The 24449-nt window shown below is 42.0% G+C and overlaps 1 protein-coding gene across 3 annotated transcripts in view; it reads left to right on the top strand.

The window, feature by feature from the left end:
* The first annotated feature begins 6653 nt into the window (after positions 1 to 6653).
* Positions 6654 to 24449, top strand: part of LOC146371313 (NACHT, LRR and PYD domains-containing protein 3-like) — a 59445-nt gene continuing 41649 nt past the window's right edge. Inside the window, exons 1-3 of one of the 3 annotated variants that reach the window (XM_084907806.1) lie at positions 6654 to 6746; positions 10678 to 10809; positions 10894 to 10995. In XM_084907806.1, coding sequence (XP_084763932.1) covers positions 10721 to 10809; positions 10894 to 10995 — 191 coding nt within the window. In that variant the 5' untranslated portion in view covers positions 6654 to 6746; positions 10678 to 10720. Of the gene's footprint in view, positions 6747 to 10349; positions 10810 to 10893; positions 10996 to 24449 lie in introns of those variants that run through there. The other 2 variants (XM_084907807.1, XM_084907805.1) reach the window with 2 other exon arrangements.

Here is a 24449-nt window from a genome sequence, read left to right as displayed (position 1 = left end):
GCTGCGTTCTATAGCAAACAATTTGTTATGAGGTAATCAGCTGATCTGAGTTTAACCGGAAGCCCTTCACAATAATTTCAAAGTCTTTATTTTGTCCAACTACCATCAGTTCGTCTGTATTGATGGCAACTTAAAGTCACACTAATGTCGTTTAGTTTGTATAGTGTAAGTAGTAGAAGTATACTACAGTACTCTGATCACTGATAGGATAGATTTATGTAGATATACACCTTTGTGTTTAACATTACTGCATTGTAGTACTTTGTCCTTTGTTCTTATATATGGTTATGTTAGCTATACTGACGTATGCTTATAACTGGATATGTAACTTATCTATTCATCTCATTTGTCATGTATTTGTATTGTGTACTTCCTTTTTGTAAGAAACCACACACGTGATCACAGCCACAAGAATCAATCAGTGAAAGAATAAAGTGCCTCAAACCGAACTTTAAGCTCCTAATTCCACACGCTGGGATCATTTGGCCTTCAGTGGTGTTCTGGCTGACACACTGGAGTGACCGGAGTGCTAAAGAGTGAATCAGACACACCAGTGTCATCCCTGATATCTCCACTAACATTTAATCGTCCTTCAGCTTGTGGCTGCAGTTAGCTGGTCTGCTAGTTAGCTGATCTGCTAGTTAGCCGGTATGCTAGTTAGCTGATCTGCTAGTTAGCCAGTGTGCTAGTTAGCTGGTGTGCTAATTAGGTGGTGTGCTAGTTAGCTGGGAGCTAACTCACTAGAACATTTGATTCTAAACTGTGTGAGCAGCTTTCAAGGCTGCTCTGTGTTACTCTCCAGCCTCTCTTTAACTCAGTCCTCTCAGTTTTCTCCTCCTTACAAACTAGAAAACCTTCTTTTTCAGCTTCTCCACACCTGAGCTGTGGCTAGGCTACCAGCATGGAGGCTCGGTGTGTCTCACTCAACAGTTACACTCGTCACCCAGACTAACAACACGCCACAAGTTCACCACTAGGAGGCCCTAAAAGACCACATACAGTGAGATCATCACTAAATGTCTGCTGTGTCTGACGGTGACTTGGGTTTTTACTAACTGGCTACATGAGCACGATTAGCTGCAGTTCCATCTTTGTAAAAGAGACTCAGCAGCAGATTGGAACCAAACAGAAACATTTCTATTTTTTCTGCAGCACCAGCTGAATGCATGGAGCCTAAACTCCAGTGACAATGAGACACATACAGTGTGACTGCTGTGACTTTACAGCTGGGCCTCATTCACTGACATTAGTCAGATATCTATATCACACTTAAAGCTTTCTGTAAATGAAAGAATCAGTGAAAACGAGGCACTCCAGTAAATTTTAAACATAATCTCTGAACATAACCTGATCCAGACCAGGTTGTAGGTTCAGCATCAGTAACCATGGTGATGCAGCCAGATAAACACAGAGCTAGACAGAGACAAACAAACATTTATGTTCACAATCACTCATCTCCAGTTAACCCAGCATGCATGTTTTTGGACTGTGGGAGGAAGCAGAGTATCTGAAGAGAACCTACACAGGTCACACTATCACCCTTATTTAGAGAATTATAATTTAATTAGGTGATAAAGTAAAGAAAAAATATTTTAAATTTTAAATTTAAATCAGATGTGATGGATCAAGAAAACATCTAAAAACTGCAGGACACTGGCCCTCGAGGCCTGGAGTTTGACACCTGTGGCCTAGAGGAAGTATATAAAGCAAAAAGAGCATCGGAACTAAAACAGATCCTTGAGGTACCCCAGAAGGCAGAACTGATGTTTCAGACAACACATGATTTATACAGACAGTAAAAGATCTCTCAGATAGACATAAACCATTTAAAACAACACCAGTAATCCCAAAAAAGTCCTTCAGCCTATTTATTATGATGCTGTGATCTACAGTATCAAAATCACAGGTGAGATCCAACTCGGTGTACTCTTCAGAGTCTGCTGCCATCAGAATGTCACCACACACTTTAAGTTAAGCCATTTCAGTGGAGGACAGTTTACAGAAACCAGACTGTAAAATGTCCAGATCTTTGTTTTTCTCCAGAAAGTTGTTTAGTTGTTCTGCAACTGTTTTTTCCAAGATCTTTGACACCAATGGTCATTTTGATATTGGCCTGTAGCTGCTTGGAAAATATGGGTCCAAATTTGGTTTCTTTAATATTGGTTCAACGACAGCTTGTTTAAAACAGCTGGGAACTGAGCCAGTATAAAGACAAGTATTAATTATGTCCAGAAAACAGGGGCCAATAGAGTCAAACACACTAATGAAAAATGGTGGGGGAAGTACAGGGTGGGCCATTTATATGGATACACCGTAATAACATGGGAATGGTTGGTGATATTAAAGTCCTGTTTGTGACCATTTAGAAGTCGGCCATCTTGGATACAGCTTTTGTTTTTTCAATAGGAAAAGGGGCCATGAGACACATCAAACTTATTGGTAATGTCACAAGAAAAACAATGGTGTGCTTGGTTTCAAAGTACCTTTATTCTTTCGTGAGTTATTTACAAGTTTCTGACCACTTATAAAATGTTTTCAATGTGCTGCCCATTGTGTTGGATTGTCAATGCAACCCTCTTCTCCCACTCTTCAAACACTGATAGCAACACCGCAGGAGAAATGCCAGCACAGGCATCCAGTATCCGTAGTTTCAGGTGCTGCACATCTCGTATCTTCACACCATAGACAATTGCCTTCAGATGACCCCAAAGATAAAAGTCTAAGGGGGTCAGATCGGGAGACCTTGGGGGCCATTCAACTGGCCCACGACGACCAATCCACTTTCCAGGAAACTGTTCATCTAGGAATGCTCGGACCTGGCACCCATAATGTGGTGGTGCACCATCTTGCTGGAAAAACTCAGGGAACGTGCCAGCTTCAGTCCATAAAGAGGGAAACACATCATCATGTAGCAATTTCAAATATCCAGTGGCCTTGAGGTTTCCATTGATGAAGAATGGACCCACTATCGTTGTTCCCCATATACCACACCAAACCATCACTTTTGTTGGTCCAACAGTCTTGGAGGGATCCATCCAATGTGGGTTAGTGTCAGACCAATAGCGGTGGTTTTGTTTGTTAACTTCACCATTCACATAAAAGTTTGCCTCATGACTGAACAAAATCTTCTGCATGAACTGAGGGTCCTGTTCCAAGTTTTGTTTTGCCCATTCTGCAGATTCTGTGCGCCGATCTGGGTCGTCCTTGTTGAGATGCTGCAGTAGCTGGAGTTTGTAAGGGTGCCATTTGTGAGTAGCTAATATTCGCCGAAGGGATGTTCGACTAATGCCACTCTCCAGTGACATGTGGCGAGTGCTACGCTGTGGGCTCTTGCTGAATGAAGCTAGGACAGCCACTGATGTTTCTTCATTAGTGACAGTTTTCCTGCGTCCACATTTTGGCAAATCCAACACTGAACCAGTTTCACCAAACTTAGCAAGCAGTTTGCTAACTGTAGCATGGGAGATGGGTGGTCTCGTAGGGTGTCTTGCATTGAAATCTGCTGCAATGACCCGGTTACTGCGTTCACCAGATATCAACACAATTTCGATCCGCTCCTCACGTGTTAACCTCTTTGACATGTCAATGGCTGTGAACAAACATTACCAATAAGTTTGATGTGTCACATGGCCCTCTTCCTATTGAAAAAACAAAAGCTGTATCCAATTATGTATCCATGTTATTACTGTGTATCCAAATAAATGGCCCACCCTGTAGAATAAAAATTTGTGATATTTAATTGTGATTAAGCAAAATTAATCCACAGTAACCCTGTGGTGAAACTGATTAAAAATTTTGTTTGACAGCACTAATATATATATATATATATATATATATATATATATATATATATACACACATATATATATATATATATATATATATATATATATATATATATATATATATATATACACATACAGGGAGTGCAGAATTATTAGGCAAATGAGTATTTTGTCCACATCATCCTCTTCATGCATCTTGTCTTACTCCAAGCTGTATAGGCTCGAAAGCCTACTACCAATTAAGCATATTAGGTGATGTGCATCTCTGTAATGAGAAGGGGTGTGGTCTAATGACATCAACACCCTATACCAGGTGTGCATAATTATTAGGCAACTTCCTTTCCTTTGGCAAAATGGGTCAAAAGAAGGACTTGACAGGCTCAGAAAAGTCAAAAATAGTGAGATATCTTGCAGAGGGATGCAGCAGTCTCAAAATTGCAAAGCTTCTGAAGCGTGATCATCGAACAATCAAGCTTTTCATTCAAAATAGTCAACAGGGTCGCAAGAAGCGTGTGGAAAAACCAAGGCGCAAAATAACTGCCCATGAACTGAGAAAAGTCAAGCGTGCAGCTGCCAAGATGCCACTTGCCACCAGTTTGGCCATATTTCAGAGCTGCAACATCACTGGAGTGCCCAAAAGCACAAGGTGTGCAATACTCAGAGACATGGCCAAGGTAAGAAAGGCTGAAAGACGACCACCACTGAACAAGACACACAAGCTGAAACGTCAAGACTGGGCCAAGAAATATCTCAAGACTGGTTTTTCTAAGGTTTTATGGACTGATGAAATGAGAGTGAGTCTTGATGGGCCAGATGGATGGGCCCGTGGCTGGATTGGTAAAGGGCAGAGACCTCCAGTCCGACTCAGACGCCAGCAAGGTGGAGGTGGAGTACTGGTTTGGGCTGGTATCATCAAAGATGAGCTTATGGGGCCTTTTCGGGTTGAGGATGGAGTCAAGCTCAACTCCCAGTCCTACTGCCAGTTTCTGGAAGACACCTTCTTCAAGCAGTGGTACAGGAAGAAGTCTGCATCCTTCAAGAAAAACATGATTTTCATGCAGGACAATGCTCCATCACACGCGTCCAAGTACTCCACAGCGTGGCTGGCAAGAAAGGGTATAAAAGAAGAAAAACTAATGACATGGCCTCCTTGTTCACCTGATCTGAACCCCATTGAGAACCTGTGGTCCATCATCAAATGTGAGATTTACAAGGAGGGAAAACAGTACACCTCTCTGAACAGTGTCTGGGAGGCTGTGGTTGCTGCTGCACGCAATGTTGATGGTGAACAGATCAAAACACTGACAGAATCCATGGATGGCAGGCTTTTGAGTGTCCTTGCAAAGAAAGGTGGCTATATTGGTCGCTGATTTGTTTTTGTTTTGTTTTTGAATGTCAGAAACGTACATTTGTGAATGTGGAGATGTTATATTGGTTTCACTGGTAAAAATAAATAACTGAAATGGGTGTATATTTGTTTTTTGTTAAGTTGCCTAATAATTATGCACAGTAATAGTCACCTGCACACACAGATATCCCCCTAAAATAGCTAAAACTAAAAACAAACTTCAAACTACTTCCAAAAACATTCAGCTTTGATATTAATGAGTTTTTTGGGTTCATTGAGAACATGGTTGTTGTTCAATAATAAAATTATTCCTCAAAAATACAACTTGCCTAATAATTCTGCACTCCCTGTATCTGTGAAGGTTCTCAGTCATCCAGGTCATCGTAGTCAAAGGAGCTTGCAAAGAAAAGCGTCTGGACTTCTTTAAGTTGCTTGAAGACGTTTCACCTCTCATCCGAGAAGCTTCTTCAGTTCTTCAGTTATATATATATATTAGTGCTATACACTAATATATATCATATATTAGTGTATACTAATAAGTATATAGCTTTTTTAAAAAGCTGTATTTCACAGGAGAGAACCTGTGTTAAACTATTCAAATTATCTTTGAACATTTGACATTCTTTGTGTTTATTGTGCATTTACTTCATTATATTGCATAAATGTCAGTTACATGCTTAAATATGAAGTTGAAAAAATGTAATTGCAACCAGGCTATTGATCAAGTAGTTGCGATTAATCGTGATTAATAACAGAAAATTGTGAGATTAATTAGTTTTTTTTTTTTTTTTTTAAATCTATTAACAGCACTATTTAAAACACTTCCTGTCACTGTGGTGGTTACAGTGAAATCATGCAGTTTGTGTTTTGACCTCCAGAGGGCGACAAATCAGTACAGACAGAGAGCTCCATTCAAACTTTGCTGCCATCAGTAATAATTCTTTAAATATAATTAGTTTGAGCAATTATGATATCAGGGACAATCTAGACATGTGTGACAATACTGAAAATGTTACATGACACATTAAACATAACGTGATCCACTCTCAGTCTGCACTTTCATTCATGACTTCAACATGTTAAAATGAGCTTTGAAGAAAAATTCGGTGAAATAAATCTTTCATCACAGGATTCATGTGAGCACCAGATGAAGTTTACAAAGAATCAGTGGATTTATCATCTGTTTTAGATCAATTTTTATCACTTAGAGGCTTAAGTCTGTTGTTTTCCAACTTCTCACTGACTAACATCTTATATAATTTCAGATCCCTGTTGTTCCCCCACCTGCCCTGTAGGTGCCCTACAGGTGTTCCTACTGTTTCCAGTCACCTGACCCCTCCTCCATCAGCACACCTGTTCCCTGCTCCTCCTGTGTTCACACCTGCAGCTAAAACAAGGTTTCAAGTCTTCACACGTCAGCATGTTAACTTTACTCAAATTAGACTCAGTCTTACCAGTCAGACGACATATTTCTGGATTGAGCACATGAAGGTGTGGCCCTCTCACACTCTGAAGGTGGAGTCCCACCACCTTTCAGGAAGCAGCTCACCTGTGTGTCTGTGTTTAGTGTCCAGGTGTGAAGTTGAGCTTGTTGTGGTGTGTTTGAAGAAACTGTAAGTTTGCTTTGTTTCCTCCTTTAACAGTTCGACTGTTTGTTTCTATGATGTTTGAACCAGATGTTCAGCTCTTATTTCAGGACAAACTTTGATCAAATCCACATGATTATAGATTATTGATTGACTGAATCCACACTGGAGATCAGTCAGTAACTCTGCATTTCTGGTTTTTATAGACCTTTGTAAATTAGATTTTCTATAGCTGTGGCTTAGATATAGATTACACATGTAGGCCTCTGCTTAAAACTACTACATCACTATTGGCTCCGTTCAAACACACTACTCAGATGAACATAGTGGTTTGAAAATACTTTTATTTTTAAATTAATACTGCACAGATGTAAAATCATTGATTTATATGATAATGCTAATTCTTCAAATAGAGATACTCACCAATAAAGCATTTCTATGAGTTGAAAATAAGTGTTATTATAACACAGTGTAAGTGTTAGTCGCTCTCTGTATTTCAGTGTGAAACTGTAAAAATGAACAATTCACATTAGTTTACATGTAGATGTACCAAACTTAAACATTTTATTTCTCAGCAGTGAATGTGAGTTTTAGGAAATTAAACTCAATGAACTTTTGCCTTTTTCCATATAAAAGTGTAGGAAAGAATCAACACAAACCAAAAAGAAATTTAGACAATTTATTTAGGGATTTTTTTTTCATATCATCTGGCTTATGTTTGTTTATTTCAGAACAGATCCACTGTGTCTAATCAGAACTTTGGATGTTACAAATACTACATCTGGCCCTGCTTTAATGTCTGATTGGCTCAGAGATGTCTGAAACAAATTGGGCTGAATGATTCTGATCTGCTGTGTGATAATGCTGACAATATGGCCAAAAATGTATAACTCTGTATTTTTAAAATTACAGTGGTTTCACTGTTTATAACAGTGCTATTATGATGATGGTGTTGTGAGTCCAGTGGAGATGTGGGTGCCCAGACCTGAAGGTGGAGACAGATTCCACCTGTTCTCTATTTATAATGAGAGAAGAGTGGACCTGCTGTCCATGATGAGTACTTTGGTTTTGAAGACGTTCAGCTTCAGGTTATTATCTGAGCACCAGTGAGACACGTTCTCTACCTCCACCTAACCACGGTGGTGTCATCGGCATACTTGATGATGACATTGGTTGAGTGCATTTGTGTACAGGGTGTAGAGTACGGGGTTGAAAGAGGATCAAGTGAAAGCTAAGCTGTAGTCCATGAAGAGCGTCCTCATGGAGCACCTCCTGTTCTCCAGATGGCTCGGTGCTCTGGATGATGGTCATGGCATCCTCCATGATGTAAACAATGGTAACTATGGCTGGCGTTAACTCAGGAGGTAGATCAAAGGGCCTTAATAAAAGTTCTTAATATCAGTAATAATATTTCTGGTGTATAGCACAAGTTCCGAAACACATGAGCACATTTCCAGCTTGGAAAGCAGAACAGCAGCTCACTAAATGGATAGTTTCAACTCATTTCCAGCAAACTGATGTCAGTGAGCACAATGATTTCGTCAGCAGGATGATGACCTTTGACCTGTGAGCTGGGGCTGGCACTCCTTTATAGTTTGAAGTGTAAGAGACAAGCTGTGATCAGTTTGTCCACTCTGAGTAGTCAGACGGCATATTTGTAAACCAGCACATGAAGGTGTGGCCCTCTCACAGTCTGCAGGTGGAGTCCCGCCTCCTTCTAGGAAGCAGCTCACCTGTGTGTCCGTGTTTAGTGTCCAGCCTTGGCCAGCCGCTTGAGGAGGTACACCAGAGAGATAGAAAGCAGGAGAATAAACCAGCTGTTCTCCACCGAACCAGCAAAGGTGTACTCTCAGTGGCAAGGGAACAATAAGAGAACAGCACCACCAAGGCTGGAGACGGAGCAATACTGGAAGAGCATATGGGAGAAGGACGCAACCCATAACGGCAATGCTCAGTGGCTAGTGGATCTGAGGGCAGACCATAGCAACCTTTGACTGCACTCCACGAGCATCTGGCAGCACAAATGAACCAGCTGCTAGTTGACGAGAGACACTCGGAATGGCTAACCGAAGGTCGGACGGTCCTGATCCCCAAGGACCCCAAGAAGGGACCGGTTCCATCCAACTACCGGCCAATAACCTGCCTCAGTACTACATGGAAGCTCCTGTCAGGCATCATATCGGCTAAGATGAACAGGCACATGGGTCAATACATGAGCGGGGCACAGAATGGGATTGGCAAGAATACCAGAGGCGCAACACACCAGCTACTGGTAGACAGAACAGTCACCCGAGACTGCAAGACCAGACTGACCAACCTGTGCACTGCCTGGATTGATTACAAGAAGGCCTATGACTCAATGCCCCACAGCTGGATACTGGAATGCCTAGAATTGTACAAGATCATCAGGACCCTAAATGCCTTCATCAGGAACTCAATGGGGATGTGGCGTACAACACTAGAAGCCAACTCCAAGCCCATAGCACAAGTCACCATCAAGTGCGGGATCTACCAAGGAGATGCTCTGTCCCCACTGCTGTTCTGCATAGGCCTGAACCCCCTGACAAAGTCATTTTATTCATTAAAAATTTAAAACGGGTATATGCTGAACCTAACACAAGAGGAAGGTTAAGACTTACAGGTCTGTCATATCCACCACTGTTTTGAAGTGCAACAGGAGGTAACAGACCAATTAGATCCATCAGAAAGAGAACAGGAAGATCAGGTGAGGACACATCAAGTGTTTGGGCCACAGAAGACACGTGTTGATCCCAGATCCTTTCCTTCATCACACTAACCACGTGTAGAAGACTCTACAGGATGTTTCATTATGAAAATTAAAAAAGCAAATAGCTCATAACCTAAAAGTAAATTATTTGCATTTTTATATTTTGTTTAGCCCCAACCATTGCCAAACATAGCCAAACAGCCACTAAAAAAGCATTTGTAAGTATATTTTTAACTCGTCCCATGATCGGAAGGTCGGGAGTTCAAATCCACCAGACGGCTACCCTGAGGTACCCCCGAGCGAGGTACCGCTCCTACACACTAATCCCCGGAAGCTTGATTAGTGGTTGCCCACTGCGTGAGTGGGCAAGTGAATGGGTTAAAATCAGAGCACTAATTTCCTATGGGATTAATAAAGTGTGCAGTACATCAATTCTACTGTTTATAAAGAACAAGCAAATGTATTACAAGACAATGGGAGATGAAAAAATGTAAAACAAAAAAATGATTTTGTCTTTTTATTTTATAATACAACTTTCCCGTGAAAAAAGAAAACGTGCATATTCACTCGAATGAGATAAAAAACAAAAATGCTACAACATTATTAACATTTTAACAATTTTTTTTTCTCCAAATTGTTGATAGGTCCAGTTTCACATTGTAATAGAGAGCCTGAATAACATCTGTGCTTTTACTCAATTTTTTTATTTTATTTTGTGTAGATAAAAGTTAATATTTTTATTTGGTCAGTTTTGTTTTACAACTAAATACTGTAAGATTACTGTAAAGATCATTTAATACTAATTGATACATTATTATTATTATTATTTTCTTTCTTTCTTTATATTTTATTATGTGATATTTTCAAAAACATTGCCCATCAGGGGAAAAAAATGACTTTTTCAATTTAATTCAGCTTTGTTCATATAAAATTGACAAGGGAGGGGCGGGGCCATCTGCTGCGACCGGTTGGGGTGAGACAAGGAAGACAGGATAAAGACATGCTGTGATGTGTGTCAGTGAATGCATTGTGTGTTCTTCATGGCTCCATCTAGTGGACTGATAGTAGAGCAGCTGATGGCAGGTTCCTCTGCCTCACCCTGCTGTCTGACTGCATTCAGCTGACACTGAGATGAAGCAGGAAAGAAGCAGCTGATATTTGGACAGCACACATGATGGAAAGGAGGATTTCAGTTGATGTGCACATGAATGATTTGTGTTTCCTCTGCAGGTGAAGGTAGAAAGTGTGTGTGAGCTGATGTGAATTGAGCAGCATGGATCAGTGTGAGGACAGAGAGGAGGGAGTCCCTCCCTCTAAAACCACTCTGTGTGGGGAACATGAGAGCCAGACCAAAGCTCAGAGGTGAGATGACCATCTCTAACTGTCCATGACTCTTCTCCATGTCACAGCTCAGCACTCACATCACTGCTCCATCATTATTCACAGGAACCAGCCTGGACCTCCACCCAACTCTGTGTCCTTACAGAGTGACGCGTCTAAACATGCAGATATTACTTTTAAAGTCCAGCCTCCGTCTGCTTTAGAGAGGTGAGCTGTTAGTAACATGAACTCTTTGATTTAACCGCTTGATGTTGTTGGATATAAACTGCAGTGCAAACACATGATTCCCTCAATCCCATTTAAACTGCTCATGTTTTCTACTATTAGTCATGTTGTGCTGTATGTTGGAGGAAGTTGGAGGAGGTAACACTAACTTTTACAATCAGGTTTTAAAAGCCTTCATAGCATGGAGTCAGCACTATTAAAGGTTTGTAATGACATCTTCCTTAACTCTGATTCTGGTTCTTGTCCTTGGCCTAACAGCTGCTTTTGACACTGTAGACCAAAACATTTTACTGTGTAGTTACAACCATTTTGCAGGCATTTGTGATACTGCATTGAATTGGTTTTGGTCTTATCTGTCTGACAGAACATTTAGTGTTTACTTTATAGGGTATGAGTCATTTTCCAGTGCTCCCCAGTTTGGGGTCCTGCAGGGCTCAATTCTATGGTCTCTGCTTTTTTCAAGAGGTGGGTGGCCAACCTCCCCCCCCCCCCCCCCCCCACTGTTTCTGACAAACTCCAAGAAGTGATTATGACAGAATGGGTTGCTATCAGTCAGGATTTGGCCCAGAAGTTGATTGAGAGCATGCCCAGTCGAATTGCAGAGATCCTGAAAAAGAAGGGCCAACACTGCAAATACTGACTCTTTGCGTAAATGTCATGTAATTGTTGATAAAAGCCTTTGAAACGTATGACGTGCTTGTCTTGGAGATTATGTATCGCAATTTCAGGAGCGGGACCACGCCTCCAAACACTCTCCTTCTGGTTGTCACCTATATAGGTTCGCCCCAGTTCTGCAAATTGTTCATTCTCGTTTACGTGCAAACAGGGTCCATTCTCGGCGAATACCTTTTAAACACAACTCATCTCTCAGGAGTAACATAATTTTACTCACCCTTCCATTCGCTACAATCGCCCTCTCGTCCGTCAGCGCATCAGATGTACAACTTCTCAAGCTCTGCATCCATCGCTTTTACTCTGGCAATCCCAGAAACACATCAAACGTCACAGCGGCACTTCCAAAAAACCGAATGCTGACAAGCTCCTAGCAGTTTTCTTGCCACCTGACATATGGTCTGCTACGCAGTGGCGTGTCCAGCGGGGTGGCCTGGGGGGGGGGGGCACAGGCCACCCCCCAGCCAGACTGGCCACCCCATGTGCCACCCCGAAGCTAAAACAATAAATTCAATCAAATATCAAATGTACAATTATGTTCTCACAGTGAAGGCCAGATATCCGAGTGTAAGTGAATGCAGCATTGGCTTCTGCACTATGAGCACCACGTTAGCAAAGAAAGGCAAGCACGAAAGAAAACAATTTTTTGGTGAAAGAAAATGAGGAGAAAATAAATTTCCCGGTAAGTAATATTAAGAGTGTTGAGTTTACTAAACTTCAGTGAGATTAGAATACCAAGGAAAAAATAACACTTAAAGAATTATTGCAACCAACGAACATTTCAGACAGTAGGCTACTGGGGGGAGCTAGCATAAGACTTATGAGTTATAAGATATAATCCAAGTCGTAACATTGCTGTATGGAGCTGCAGATTTGGTTGCAGGTTAATACTGGCAGTGTCACCATGCCAGCTGACTGTATTTCATCATCAGCCAGTGTTGTTCTTTATACATCAATATTACCAAAGTTTACCATAAGGCAGCACTTACACTACACTTTGCAGTCTAGCTAATTTCTCTCATTACTTATCCTGCCAGCTCCATGTTACGAATAGAGTGTAAATCACCCCTGTGCCATGTTCAATGCAGGGATGTGCAGTTCTGATTCTCAAGGCTCCTGTCCTCCCGGTTTCAGACGTTTCCATACTTTAACACAGCTGATTTAAAGAATAATTTACAGACTTGTGCACAACTAGGTGTTTGGGGGTTATTTTATTTGAATTGGCTATGTTGGTATAGGTAACATCTAAAACGTGCAGGATAGGGGTCCATGAGGGCCAGAATCTGACATCCCTGACTTCCAGTCAAGGTCATACATCAGGAAAGTTGTCAGGGAAAGGTGGACTGAGCAGCAATAATCATTGTCACCTGTGAGTTCTACAAATGAAAGTATGTGTGATAATGAATAAGGAAAATGCAAGAAAGGGATGTTTATATTGCCAATTGTTAAACCGATCCATAGGGGACAAATCCTACTATTTGGGAATAAATAATTAACTAAGCAAATATATGTATTGTGGCACATAATTGGAAAGTAAAACAAAATCCTGCTTTGAATAACATGTTTTTTTTATCTAATGATCCACCTATTCTAAACCACTGATATTATTTGATGAAGCATAGAGTAGGTACTTGAGTAAATGTTCACTTTCAAAACATAAATATTTTGCAACTGCAAGTGCTGCTGTTTACAAATGTTTTTGTACTTCTTGTCTTCCTAACATGTAACGCACTCTTATTAAAAGTTCAAGAGGTTTATTTTTGCACAATTTATACTGAAAACATTATCAAATGAAAGTATAGAAAGTATTTACTTGCTTTCAGATTTCATTCAAATGTTAGTCTTTTCATTTGTTTTACCACTTTTTTCCTGTTTCAAAATCAAACACCAGTTTATGAGAAGATTATCTTCTATTTTTTAATAGGCAGATGAAGTTTTGCATTGGCTAATTTGCCAATCGTATGTTAAAAATGTTCGTATTTTAATATTCAAAAATGTTTTTGCCCAAAACATATGTGCACTATATATATATATATCAGTAAAATACTATCCAAATATTGCTGTCCTTGAATGCTGAATAAACACTGACAAAGCACTGATTGTATCTCTTGTATTTCATCAACACAGTATCTAAAAACTTTGCACTGTAGTGGTTAAAATCTCATTCTAATAAGAGTTAAAAGCGCATTCGGTTATTAGGTTTATAGGGATATATATAACCTATATATATTATATATTGAATTGTGGTTAACGGTTGGTAGATTTTCTTTTTTTTTTTATCATCATCTGCCAATTACATCTGCCACCCTTCTCCAAATCTGTGCCCCTACCTGGCCCCCCCAACAAAAAATTTCTAGACACACCACTGCTGCTACGTCCATCCATTCAGTCGTCTTATCTCCGGCCGCCTGCTACTTAAGTGAAAACCAGCGAGGTCGCCCGCCTACAACGTACTTCGTAGCTCCACCCACCCGCCAGCGCCAGGTAGCAGGAGGAAGCTCAGCTCCATGCTCCATCCTTCTAACCAAGGGCGTAGATTTGGTTTTGGCTAGTGATGTGCGGATCGATCCTGAAATATCTACATTCAAAGGAACTACTTCCTCTTCCGCCTTTCATAGTCATGTGCAAAATACGGCTGTATAAATGTCTCGCAGCCCCTTGGCGTGCACACTCACAACAATGGCTGAGCGTAATTGGAGTCATGTGTGGACGTATTTTACCTCCACAAACAGCTGAGAAGTGGTTTGCGATACATGTGGCAAAAAAGTGCTCCAAGTGTGAGGTGTTGTGGCCATACTTGCCAACCTTGAGACCTCAGAATTAGGGAGGCAATTCAAAAGGGCTGTTGGGGGGGGGGGGTGATAAATACATTTTACAGTGTTTATTTATCGGATAAAATCCGTTAAATGTCACCGTTATTATTGGCCGGCCCGGAAACAGCGGGGGTGTCCAAATTCAGAGGCTGCTTCCACCCGAGGACCCGGCCTTGGCAGTGTAAAGAAAGCAAGGTAGTACGGCACGAGCTCCCTTGGTGGAGTGAAACTCTGCCGTCTGCTCCTTGCTATCTATTTTTTTTTTTTTTTTTTTGTCTAAAGGCGAGGAAAGATGCCCAACGGATTTACTTTACCAAATTGACCATCCCAGCCTTGCCGTAATGGTCTATTTGATTCACCTTTTATTGTTTATTTTATTTATCTTTTTATTTTCATTTGCTAGATACGGGACAGACTTGAATGAGGAAAAGAAAAGGGAGAAAGGAAGAGGGGGAAAAGACAGCGGAGAAGAGGGACGGGGATAAAGGGCAAAAAAACCAAAAACCAACTAAATTAGCAGACAAAAAAAACATATATCAATCACCTGGATCACCTGTTGAGAAAGAGAAAAGAAAACAAGCAGAAGAAAACGAGAGCAATACAATAAACAACATCACGATGATATATGGGAATATAACAGTAAATACTAAATATTAAACATTATTGTGCAGCACGTAAGATCGACAGCACACAGTGTGCTTTGAGGTAGGAGCCAAAAAGGTGTAGTTTGTGTGTGTGAGCACCCGTGTGTACACCTGTGAGCATGGACGCGCTTGTTTTTAAAAGGTTCCTTCATGTAATGATCTGTTAGAGGGTGTGTGTGTGGGGGGGGCACAGCCCCGTCCTCCAGGGCATGAAGCAGGTATGGAGGAGATCAAGACTCCAGACATCCAGAGGCCCCCAGAACACAAGAGACCAAGGAAGACCAACAGAGGGGCAGCTGCGCCACTATCCCAGAAGGAGCTGAGGAGAGTCCCAGATGAGGGGTCACTCAGCAGCCGCGGAGCAGAAGCCAGGGGGGGTTGCAGTGACGAGGCCGAGGGCACCCCACCCCGAAGTGGCCCAAGCGAGCCCCAGGCTCCAGGCCCCGATAAGCAGCCACCAAGGAGTGAGCCGGTGTGTACCTGGGCGCCCATCTCCGGACACAAAGAACCACCAACGCACCGATGTCTGAGGGCGTCTGCCACTGGCAGGGGGAGTGGTGGGTGGAGATAGGCCTCCATACCTTAGAGGGCCTGAGATGTCCCCAGAGAGGTGGCGTCTGATACCCAACCTGACATATAGACACAGACATACAGGCACACACAGATACAAACATCCATTCCCACCCTCATGCTCTAATATGCAATTACTCAACACTCACCCGATGTGGAGACAGACATAAAGAGACACTGTACACACAATCACACTCCCCAAGCGTACTCTAAAAACCTCTATAGCTCCTTGCTATCTAAAATATAACCGGGCACTGACGTAAACTCTCGACCGTCTCACACTTCGTTTAATTAGTTTTCTGTTTGACATTTATTCAGCTGTGTGAAAACCCCGGAGGAACAATCCTGAGGGATTAATAAAGTTAAATTTAATTTAATCTAATCTAATAACTTTAATCTCAGCCAAACCGATTTACCCACGAACAAATAAAACACGGAAAAAGCCAAACAATAACATTTTTAAGTTATCAAAGTGACTTATATATCATGTTTAACCGGAGTAGCGAAAGACCGCGGGGGTTTGAAAATGATGTGTCAGATATTTGAAGTTTACACAGCTACATTCTCACCTGAAAATATGTTAAAAGTTTTTTTTGTGACCCAGAAAGAGACATAAGAGTAATATTAAAACTAAGCAGCTGCTTTCATTGTTGGAAACTGGAATTGGCTGGGCCGCGCTATGAATTCTGCGATATGGTTTTTCAATTTTGTTGTCCGGATGGAAAATCGGGAGAAATTCGGGAGAATGGTGGCTCCGGGAGATTTTCGGGAGGGGCACTTAAATTCGGGATTTCCCGGAAGGTTGGCATATATGGTTGTGGCAACATCACTAACCTTGTCAAACACCTCAGAGTAAATCATATCACAGAATATGACGAGCGTATGTTGAGGCGAACTGAAGAGGAGGAGAGGGACAGGTGCTGGTAGGGCGAGACAGACGTCTCTCACGGAGTCCTTTAGTGCTGCAGGCAGGCAAGGTGTTCAAATAGCCACAACTTCAGGTTTTTTTTATTTCTATATGATGAACTCTGCATTATTAAGTGATAAGAACAAGTAATCTGATGTCCTGTAATCATTACAATGCTATAATTTGAGATACAATAAATAAAATAAGTTTTTGTTCAAAGTATTGGTATCGGATCAGTATCGTCGATATCACCCTGAATGTTACTTGGTATGGGATGGGAAAGGAAATCAGTGGTATCGCACATCACTAGTTTTGGCATTGGTGGGGACAGATGATTCAACCACCGAACCCTGCCCTGTTTCTTTTTTTCCCCCTTTTGTCTTTGCTTCTTGATAAAAAAAAAGGAGAAATATACTTGCGTACATGAACCACCAAGTCATTATCCAATTTCACCTGTGATCTTGTATCACCATTGCTCTCTGAGCTTTGTGTTGGTTCTTCTGTAACCTGACAAATAGGACATACATGACAATAAGAATAAAATGGGTAGCTGCTTCAGTGTTTCTGTCAATTTGCGCAGATCTTGACTCATCAGTAATGTTTGTAGGGTGAGTGCATTTTTAAAACAATATATGCAAACTGCACTACAAGGTGGAATATTTGCAAAATCATGACTACCTCATGATATTTTGTCTCAAAAATTAACCATATGAATATATCAGTACTATTAGGATGAAATTATTGTGTCACCAACATTTTAACGTAAGACATATAATTTTAAAAGCCTCTGTAAACTAATATCATGGCTTGCTCGAGGCTGACATTTTCTCTGACAGTTTCAATCAAAATTAGAAATGCTGCTCTGGGAGACTGAGGCTACTTCCAAACGTACCGGGGTATTTTTGAAAACGCAGATTTTTCTATGCGTTTGCACCTTTCATCCACACGTAAATGGCGTTTTCGGTCACTGAAAACGGAGACTTTTAAAAACGTCTGCCAGGGTGGATATTTTTGAAAACTCAGTTTTTGCATTTATGTGTGGATGAGGAAAATGGAGAAAACGCAGTGTCAAAGGTGTGCGCATTTTTTGACGTCTCATTGTGCGCCTCGTTATTGTTATTATTGTTATTGTTTCGGTAAAATGAATTTCTACAATGGCGGACTTAGACAAAATACTGTTAATACTGTTAATCTGAGGTGTTTAAATGCTTACATATACACACACAGTTACTGTCCCTCCACACAGGACTCTTTTCTGCTTCTACGCGCCATCTTTGTTTACTCTTTTCCACCGAGGCTTCTAGACTTCTGATTCGCCAACATTTCTACACGGTTAGGAATATATCACCACCTGCTGCTTTGGCATGTTCCTAGCAGCATTTTCCTTCATTTTTGCGTTTACATGTGGACGGGATTTAAAAAAAAAAAAAAGCAATATCGCCATTTTCAAAAATACCCGTGTACGTGTGGACGTAGCCTGAGATAACTAATAGTGCTGCGGGTTGTGCAGTTAGTTTCAAAAACACGTTATTCGTGGATACATACAATTTTAGACCAAAGCCTAGCATAGCCTGTAACGTTATTGTGACGGACACATTTTATGAGTAAACTTGACTTTAAGTGACTTACAGGTTTCTTTGAAAAATATTTTTTTCAATCCAGGTTCTTCCTTTTTGCTGCCATCCTCCTCTCCTCCTTGCAGGCCCTCACAGCGCAGGCTTGCCGCTGCTAAAACTAAACAGAGCTCCCTGAAAGGCACAGCCAATCACATTGGCCATATTTGTCACATGAGGTAGGACTCCAGTAAGAACGTAATTTAAGTCTTTCTGCACCGCTAGGTGAATGAGACGTTGACAGATCTTTTTTTTTCTTTCTATCGGGTTTATTTTTCTTTACTCTAAGAGATCAAATTATTGGTGGGGACAATTCAATAATCGCTGGATATTGGTGGGGACATGTCCCTTCCGTCCATGCCAAATCTACGCCCTTGCTTCTAACACTTTTTTATTGCAAGCTGGAAATCTGTCGCTAGCTCCATACTCTTTATTGTTCTCCATCGTCATGATAATTTAATTATGATAATCATAATTATTAAAGTTAACTCAGAAAGATCGATTGGAGAAAAAGAGTCTAACTTAACATCAATGGTACTAAGAGTAGCTGTAGATAATATTACATCTGTGGGATGATTATTGGTAATTTTTTCTCTAATGATAAAAATTTTATTTGTGAAGATGTTCATGAAGTCATTACTAGTTAACGTTAAAGGGATGGTTGGCTTAACAGAGCTCTGACTGTTTGTCAGCCTGGCTACAGTGCTGAAGAGAAACCTGGGGTTTTTCTTATTTTCTTCAGTCAGTGATGAATAGTAAGATGTTCTGGCTTTGCGGAGGGCTTTCTTATAAAGCAGCAAACTATTTCTCCAGGCTAAATGATGATCCTTTAAATTTGTGACACGCCATTTCCTCTCCAGCTTACGAGTTATCTGCTTTAGGCTACGTGTTTGAGAATTATACCACGGAGTCAGGTACTTCTGATTTGAGACCTTAGTTTTCACAGGAGCTACAGTATCCAGAGTCATACGTAGTGAGGAGGTAAAATTATTAACAAGATGATCGACCTCTGTTGGGGTAGCGTTCAGATAGCTGCTCTGCTCTATGTTGGTACAGGGCATTGAAGACGATAACAGTGGGTGGATTATTCTTAAACTTAGTTACAGCGCTTTCAGAAAGACATCTACTGTGATAAAGTCTATTCCCCACTGCTGTGTAATTAATTATTGTAAATCTAAGTGTTAACAGGAAATGATCAGACAGCAGAGGATTTTCAGGAAACACTGTTAAATGTACAGTTTCAATTCCATATGTTAAAACAATATCTAGAGTGTGATTTTCAAGGCACTAGGATATATGTGGACAATGATTATGCCCCGGAGATACAAGGAAGAAAAAGAGAATATGCGGCAGCAAAGAAGGTGGTTAAGGAGAATAACATTCACTTCCAGTCGCCTTTCCTGGCCATATGTTAAAACAAGATCTAGAGTGTGGTTGAAGTGGTGGGTGGGTTCTTTTCCCTCCTTTGCAAATTTCTGCAGCAAACCTCGGCACCGAATTGCCAGGTTCCCAGCCTCTTGCCTACTCGGCTAAACTCTATGGCAAACATCGGCACCGGGTTGCCAGGTTCTCTCTTAACCCTTTAAAACCGGTCAGAGCGGGCACGCTCCGTTTTGCGCAACTACTTTTAAATCCTTGTAGAACAGCAACCACGTAAGCTAGCGCAATAATTTTTTTTGCATATGAAACCGGAGGAGTTGTACTTACATCTTATGCCATCAGCTTGTCCTAGGTCACAGTTTCCTTCCACATATGGCTTTGCAAAAACTGCATAAAAAACGCTTGCAGCAACAAAAACATAATATTCCAGAAACACGCTTTGCCGATCCGATCAGCTGTTCATACCCCTTCCTACGTTAGAATAGACGTCAGCGTGAACTATCACATGTCCGCCATTACCTGGCCGAAACCGGAAGTGATGTCATTTTCGCGGAAATGTAGTCTTTTACCATCAGGGCCTCATAATAATGGATTGGATTTATAAAGCGCTTTTCAATGCCACTATTCATTCACTCTCACATTCACACACTGGTGGAGGCAAGCTACGGTTGTAGCCACAGCTGCCCTGGGGCAGACTGACAGAAGCGAGGCTGCCATATCGCGCCATCGGCCCCTCTGGCCAACAACAGTAGGCGGTAGGGTAAAGTGTCTTGCCCAAGGACACAACAAAGAGGACAGAGAGCCCGGGGATCGAACCGGCGACCTTCCGGTTACAGATACGCTTCCCAACCCCCTGAGCTACGGTTGCCCATAACCCGTGATGAGCTTATACTGGTTTTTTTAAAAGTAATGTTTGACTTTATGACTTTCTGTGTCATTTCTGGGATGCTTAGAACTAAAATTGCACTGCTGGAAATAGTTTATTTTGATGCATATGCTGCTTTTTTGCAAATTTGCACTATAATATTTATTTTCGTTTTTCCTGCAGTATATAAAAATTGGTGTATTTCAAAAATAAAACTATGAAGACACTCAAACTAAATTCCCTATTTTGTGCAACTTTTTTGTATTTACAGTTTTGACGGATAAACCTCTGCAATTTCTCTAACTAGAAATATATGTTAAAAAAACAAAAACGATTTTTAATTTTTTTGTAGTTTACTGCACTTTCTTGCAATTTATGTAATTTCTATGCACTTAATGCATACATATTATTACAATTTGGTCTATAATGGTTGTATTGATGTATAGAAACTTGAAATGCTCCCAAAAATGGCACTACAACATGTAAAAATATAATATAAGCTCTGGCGGACTTGGTTCTATGGTAGGTCTTAAAGGGTTAATCCCTCATTCGCAAATGCAGCAGCATGCTTTCCGCACCACAATGCCAGGTTCTCTTCCTCTGTCCCTCCTTTACGAATGGAATATCAAGATTGACACAAAGATGTCTGGTTCTTCTTTATCCCTCATTCGCAAACACAGCAGCGCGCTTTCTAATATAGAGTTGCACTGAGATGCCAGGTTCTCTCTTCATTCCTCATTTGAAAATGCAGCAGCATGCTTCCAGCACCAAGATGCCAGTTTTGGCAGGAGCCTTTGCAAAGCAACGGTAAACCTTCGTGGCACCGAGATGCCAGGTTCTGTCCTCTATCACTTCTTTTAAGACACCCAAACTGCGTCGCGTGCATAATTCTTCATGGTGTCCCTTCATTTCTCATGTGCTATCACTAGCACCATCAGGCATCCACCCTCGACACAATCATTCGAGACCCCTCTCTAAGTCGACTCATGGTTCTGACTACGTCTGAACAGCTTATCATCTGCCACGAAGTCCAATGGACTCGCAATCTGCTCTCTGATGATTTTGGGGGTTATTATTATAGACATTATTTTCCTCTAATCAGTCTTCCCAAGCTGCTGCTGTCACTTCTGTTAATTCAGAAATCAGCTCAGTCATAATTGCTACCCTATCCAAATTAATTAACCCGCTAAGCACCCCCCTCTCCATCTTTTACTCAAAGACAAGCTCACAAGCTTGTCGAGAAGTCAAGCCCTACCTCAAATCTCAAATCCAGCATTCTTTTCTGTCAGAGTTTCAGCTGAAAGTCGAGCCACGTCACTACCCGATTGAGGGTTCCCCTCATTCATCCATTAAGATTTTTCTCTTTGTTTGCAACTTCCTTGGATCTCTTCTCCTGCCATTCCTCCTGAATTGTCCAAGTTCATCCACTCCACACCATGGAGCGACGTTCCCTCTCCGTGCAATCTCCGTGTGCTCGTCTTTGTCCTCTTCTCCTTCTCTCTCCTCAACCGGTCGCGGCAGATTGCTCGTTTGGCTCTGGGCGAAGGCAGTCGCACTTTTCTCCTCTCCTCCTTCCCTTTATCTTCCGTGCTTAGCCTCTTGTGTCCTTGTCTTGTCTCGTGTGTATTACTTTTCCCTGGAACACTCTCTCACAGTCTGTTTCTAAAACCTAAAAGAGAATTATGGATTTGATCAACTGGTCTCTGAATGCTATTGACACCCTTTTCTCAACAAGAATTCTGGGCTCGGGAGAGCCCGAGGGCCCTGGAGGGACTTTCCCTGCCGGATACACGATGGACGGGTGGCAGAAATGGAGGGTCGTGTGCCAGGATGCTGAAGATATCTACCTATTCGGAACCATGATAACAGGGTTCTTGCTGATCGGAGCTGGCTTGGCCCTGGCTTATCGGAGAATTAAGAAAGAAGAACCAGCTGTTCAAACCCCCCCAAGGCTGCCCACTGGGATTGAAACAATGGGACGAGGCGCAACTTCTCAGAATGGGCTCACTGAGTGCAGCATGGTTAAGACCTTGGAGAAGCTTACGGCTGCCGTGAATACTCAGAATAACACCTCTGAGCGTATATTGGGTTACATCAAGGAGAAGTCCGCTCAGAATAACACCTCTGAGCGAAAGTTGGATTACATCGTGGAACAGCTCACTGCAGTCATGAGTTCTCAGAATCGGCTCTCTGAGCACAAGAATGACAAGACCACGGAGCGCAAGTTTGATAACATCATGGAGAAGCTCATGAGATTGAGAGACCAGTGTTGGAGTGTTAAAGAACAGCTTTGAAATTCTTTATGCTGCTCGCATAAAAGAAAAATCAACAACATCAACAACATCAACATCATAATGCGGATACCCCCTCGGCGCCAGCTGTGGGCTCAAGGCTGGAGCCGACCAAAAACTCCCTGATAACGACTGTGTGTTGACTGTTCTTCCCACTGTATGCAAGGCCACCTGGGTTGGCTGGTAGACTGTTTACTTAGCCTGATAGGGCGGATGACACTGTCTCAGCTGAACTATGGATACGCACACACATACACTTACACTGATAAGCACTCACACATCCCCCCTCCCCTTCCAATGCCTTCGATGCTTGTTGCCTCCTGGGAACACGCGGCGGGTCTGGGCCCGAGCTGGAGAGTCGGCGCAGTGGCAGGATGGCTGCTGTGTTGCCTGGGATTACTCCTTATCCCCTACCCAACCCTGTTGCTGGTCACGTGCTCTATAATGTTGTACTGTGGACATTTATGTGCTTTCTGTGCAGAGGAGTTTTTTTGTTTCCTGTTCTTATGCTGTCCTCCTATAGCCCAGCATGAGTAGAGGTCTCTTTTTTTCTTCTTGTACTTTCCCTTTGTAGTGTACATTTCAGTGTTTTTTCTGTAATGCAACCGTTCTCTGACTTGTATCCCCATGTGATGTCTGTGTTGTGTGTGTATGGTCGGGGGCGGGTTCATTCCACTGCAGGGCAACCTGCCACTGCATGTGGCGAATAAAATTTGGACTTGAACTTGAACAGATGGCCCCGCCCCTCCCTGATCCTGGTTCTGCCGGAGGTTTCTTCCTTTTAAAAGGGAGTTTTTCCTTCCCACTGTTACCAAAGTGCTTGCTCATAGGGGGTCATATGATTGTTGGGTTTTCCTCGAGATATCATTGCAGAGTCTCGAGGTGTCTGTCACTGTGACTCTTTGCTGTATAAAAAAGTCGAATCAATTCCGCTGACGTCTTCGACCTTCGTATCGCGCAGTTATTAGTGCTCCTAGGGGATGCCTTCTTTGGGGATCTGCTAGGCCCGGGAGCCGTCGCCAGTCCCCTACAGAAACAACTGAAATAAAGATGGAAAAGCAGTTTAGCAGCAAGTTTAGCTGTGAAAACTAATATTTCTGTCATTCTCAAAACATTTGGCCAAGGCTAGCTTTAAAAAAAAAAAATCCCCACTCGCCCGTGTGGGCGGTCAATCCTTCAAGCTCGGGTCCTCTACCAGAGGCCTGGGAGCTTGAGGGTCCTGCGCAGTATCTTAGCTGTTCCTAGGACTGCGCTCTTCTGGACAGAGATCTCCGCTGTTGTTCCCGGGATCTGCTGGAGCCACTCACCTAGCTTGGGAGTCACTGCACCTAGTGCTCTGATTACCACTGGGACCACCGTCACCTTCACCATCCACATCTTCTCGAGCTCTTCTCTGAGCTTTGGTATTTCTCGAGCTTCTCGTGTTCCTTAGTTCTTTAGGCAATAGTTGGCTAACCTCCTTGATCTTGGCTGTTCAACTTGTAGCCAAGCATCTCACTGATCACTGCTGCCGTATTGTAGATCAGCTTGTTAGTTTCGGTAATCGTGGTTGTAGGTATTGTCCGTAGTGCTGCATTAACATCATCTAGCAGACCTTCTGAGGGTACTTCACGTAATCTTGGTAACCGGCTACGGGGGGTCCAGGTTTCAAGCTTGGCCATGATCCTGTCTTTCAGGTCAG

Source organism: Perissodus microlepis, chromosome 16 (assembly GCF_051167445.1).
Source record: "Perissodus microlepis isolate ML-2025 ecotype Zambia chromosome 16, ASM5116744v1, whole genome shotgun sequence".
Lineage (NCBI taxonomy): Eukaryota > Metazoa > Chordata > Actinopteri > Cichliformes > Cichlidae > Perissodus > Perissodus microlepis.
Note: the sequence above shows the minus strand (reverse complement) of the source record. Positions and strands in the feature narration are given on the sequence as shown.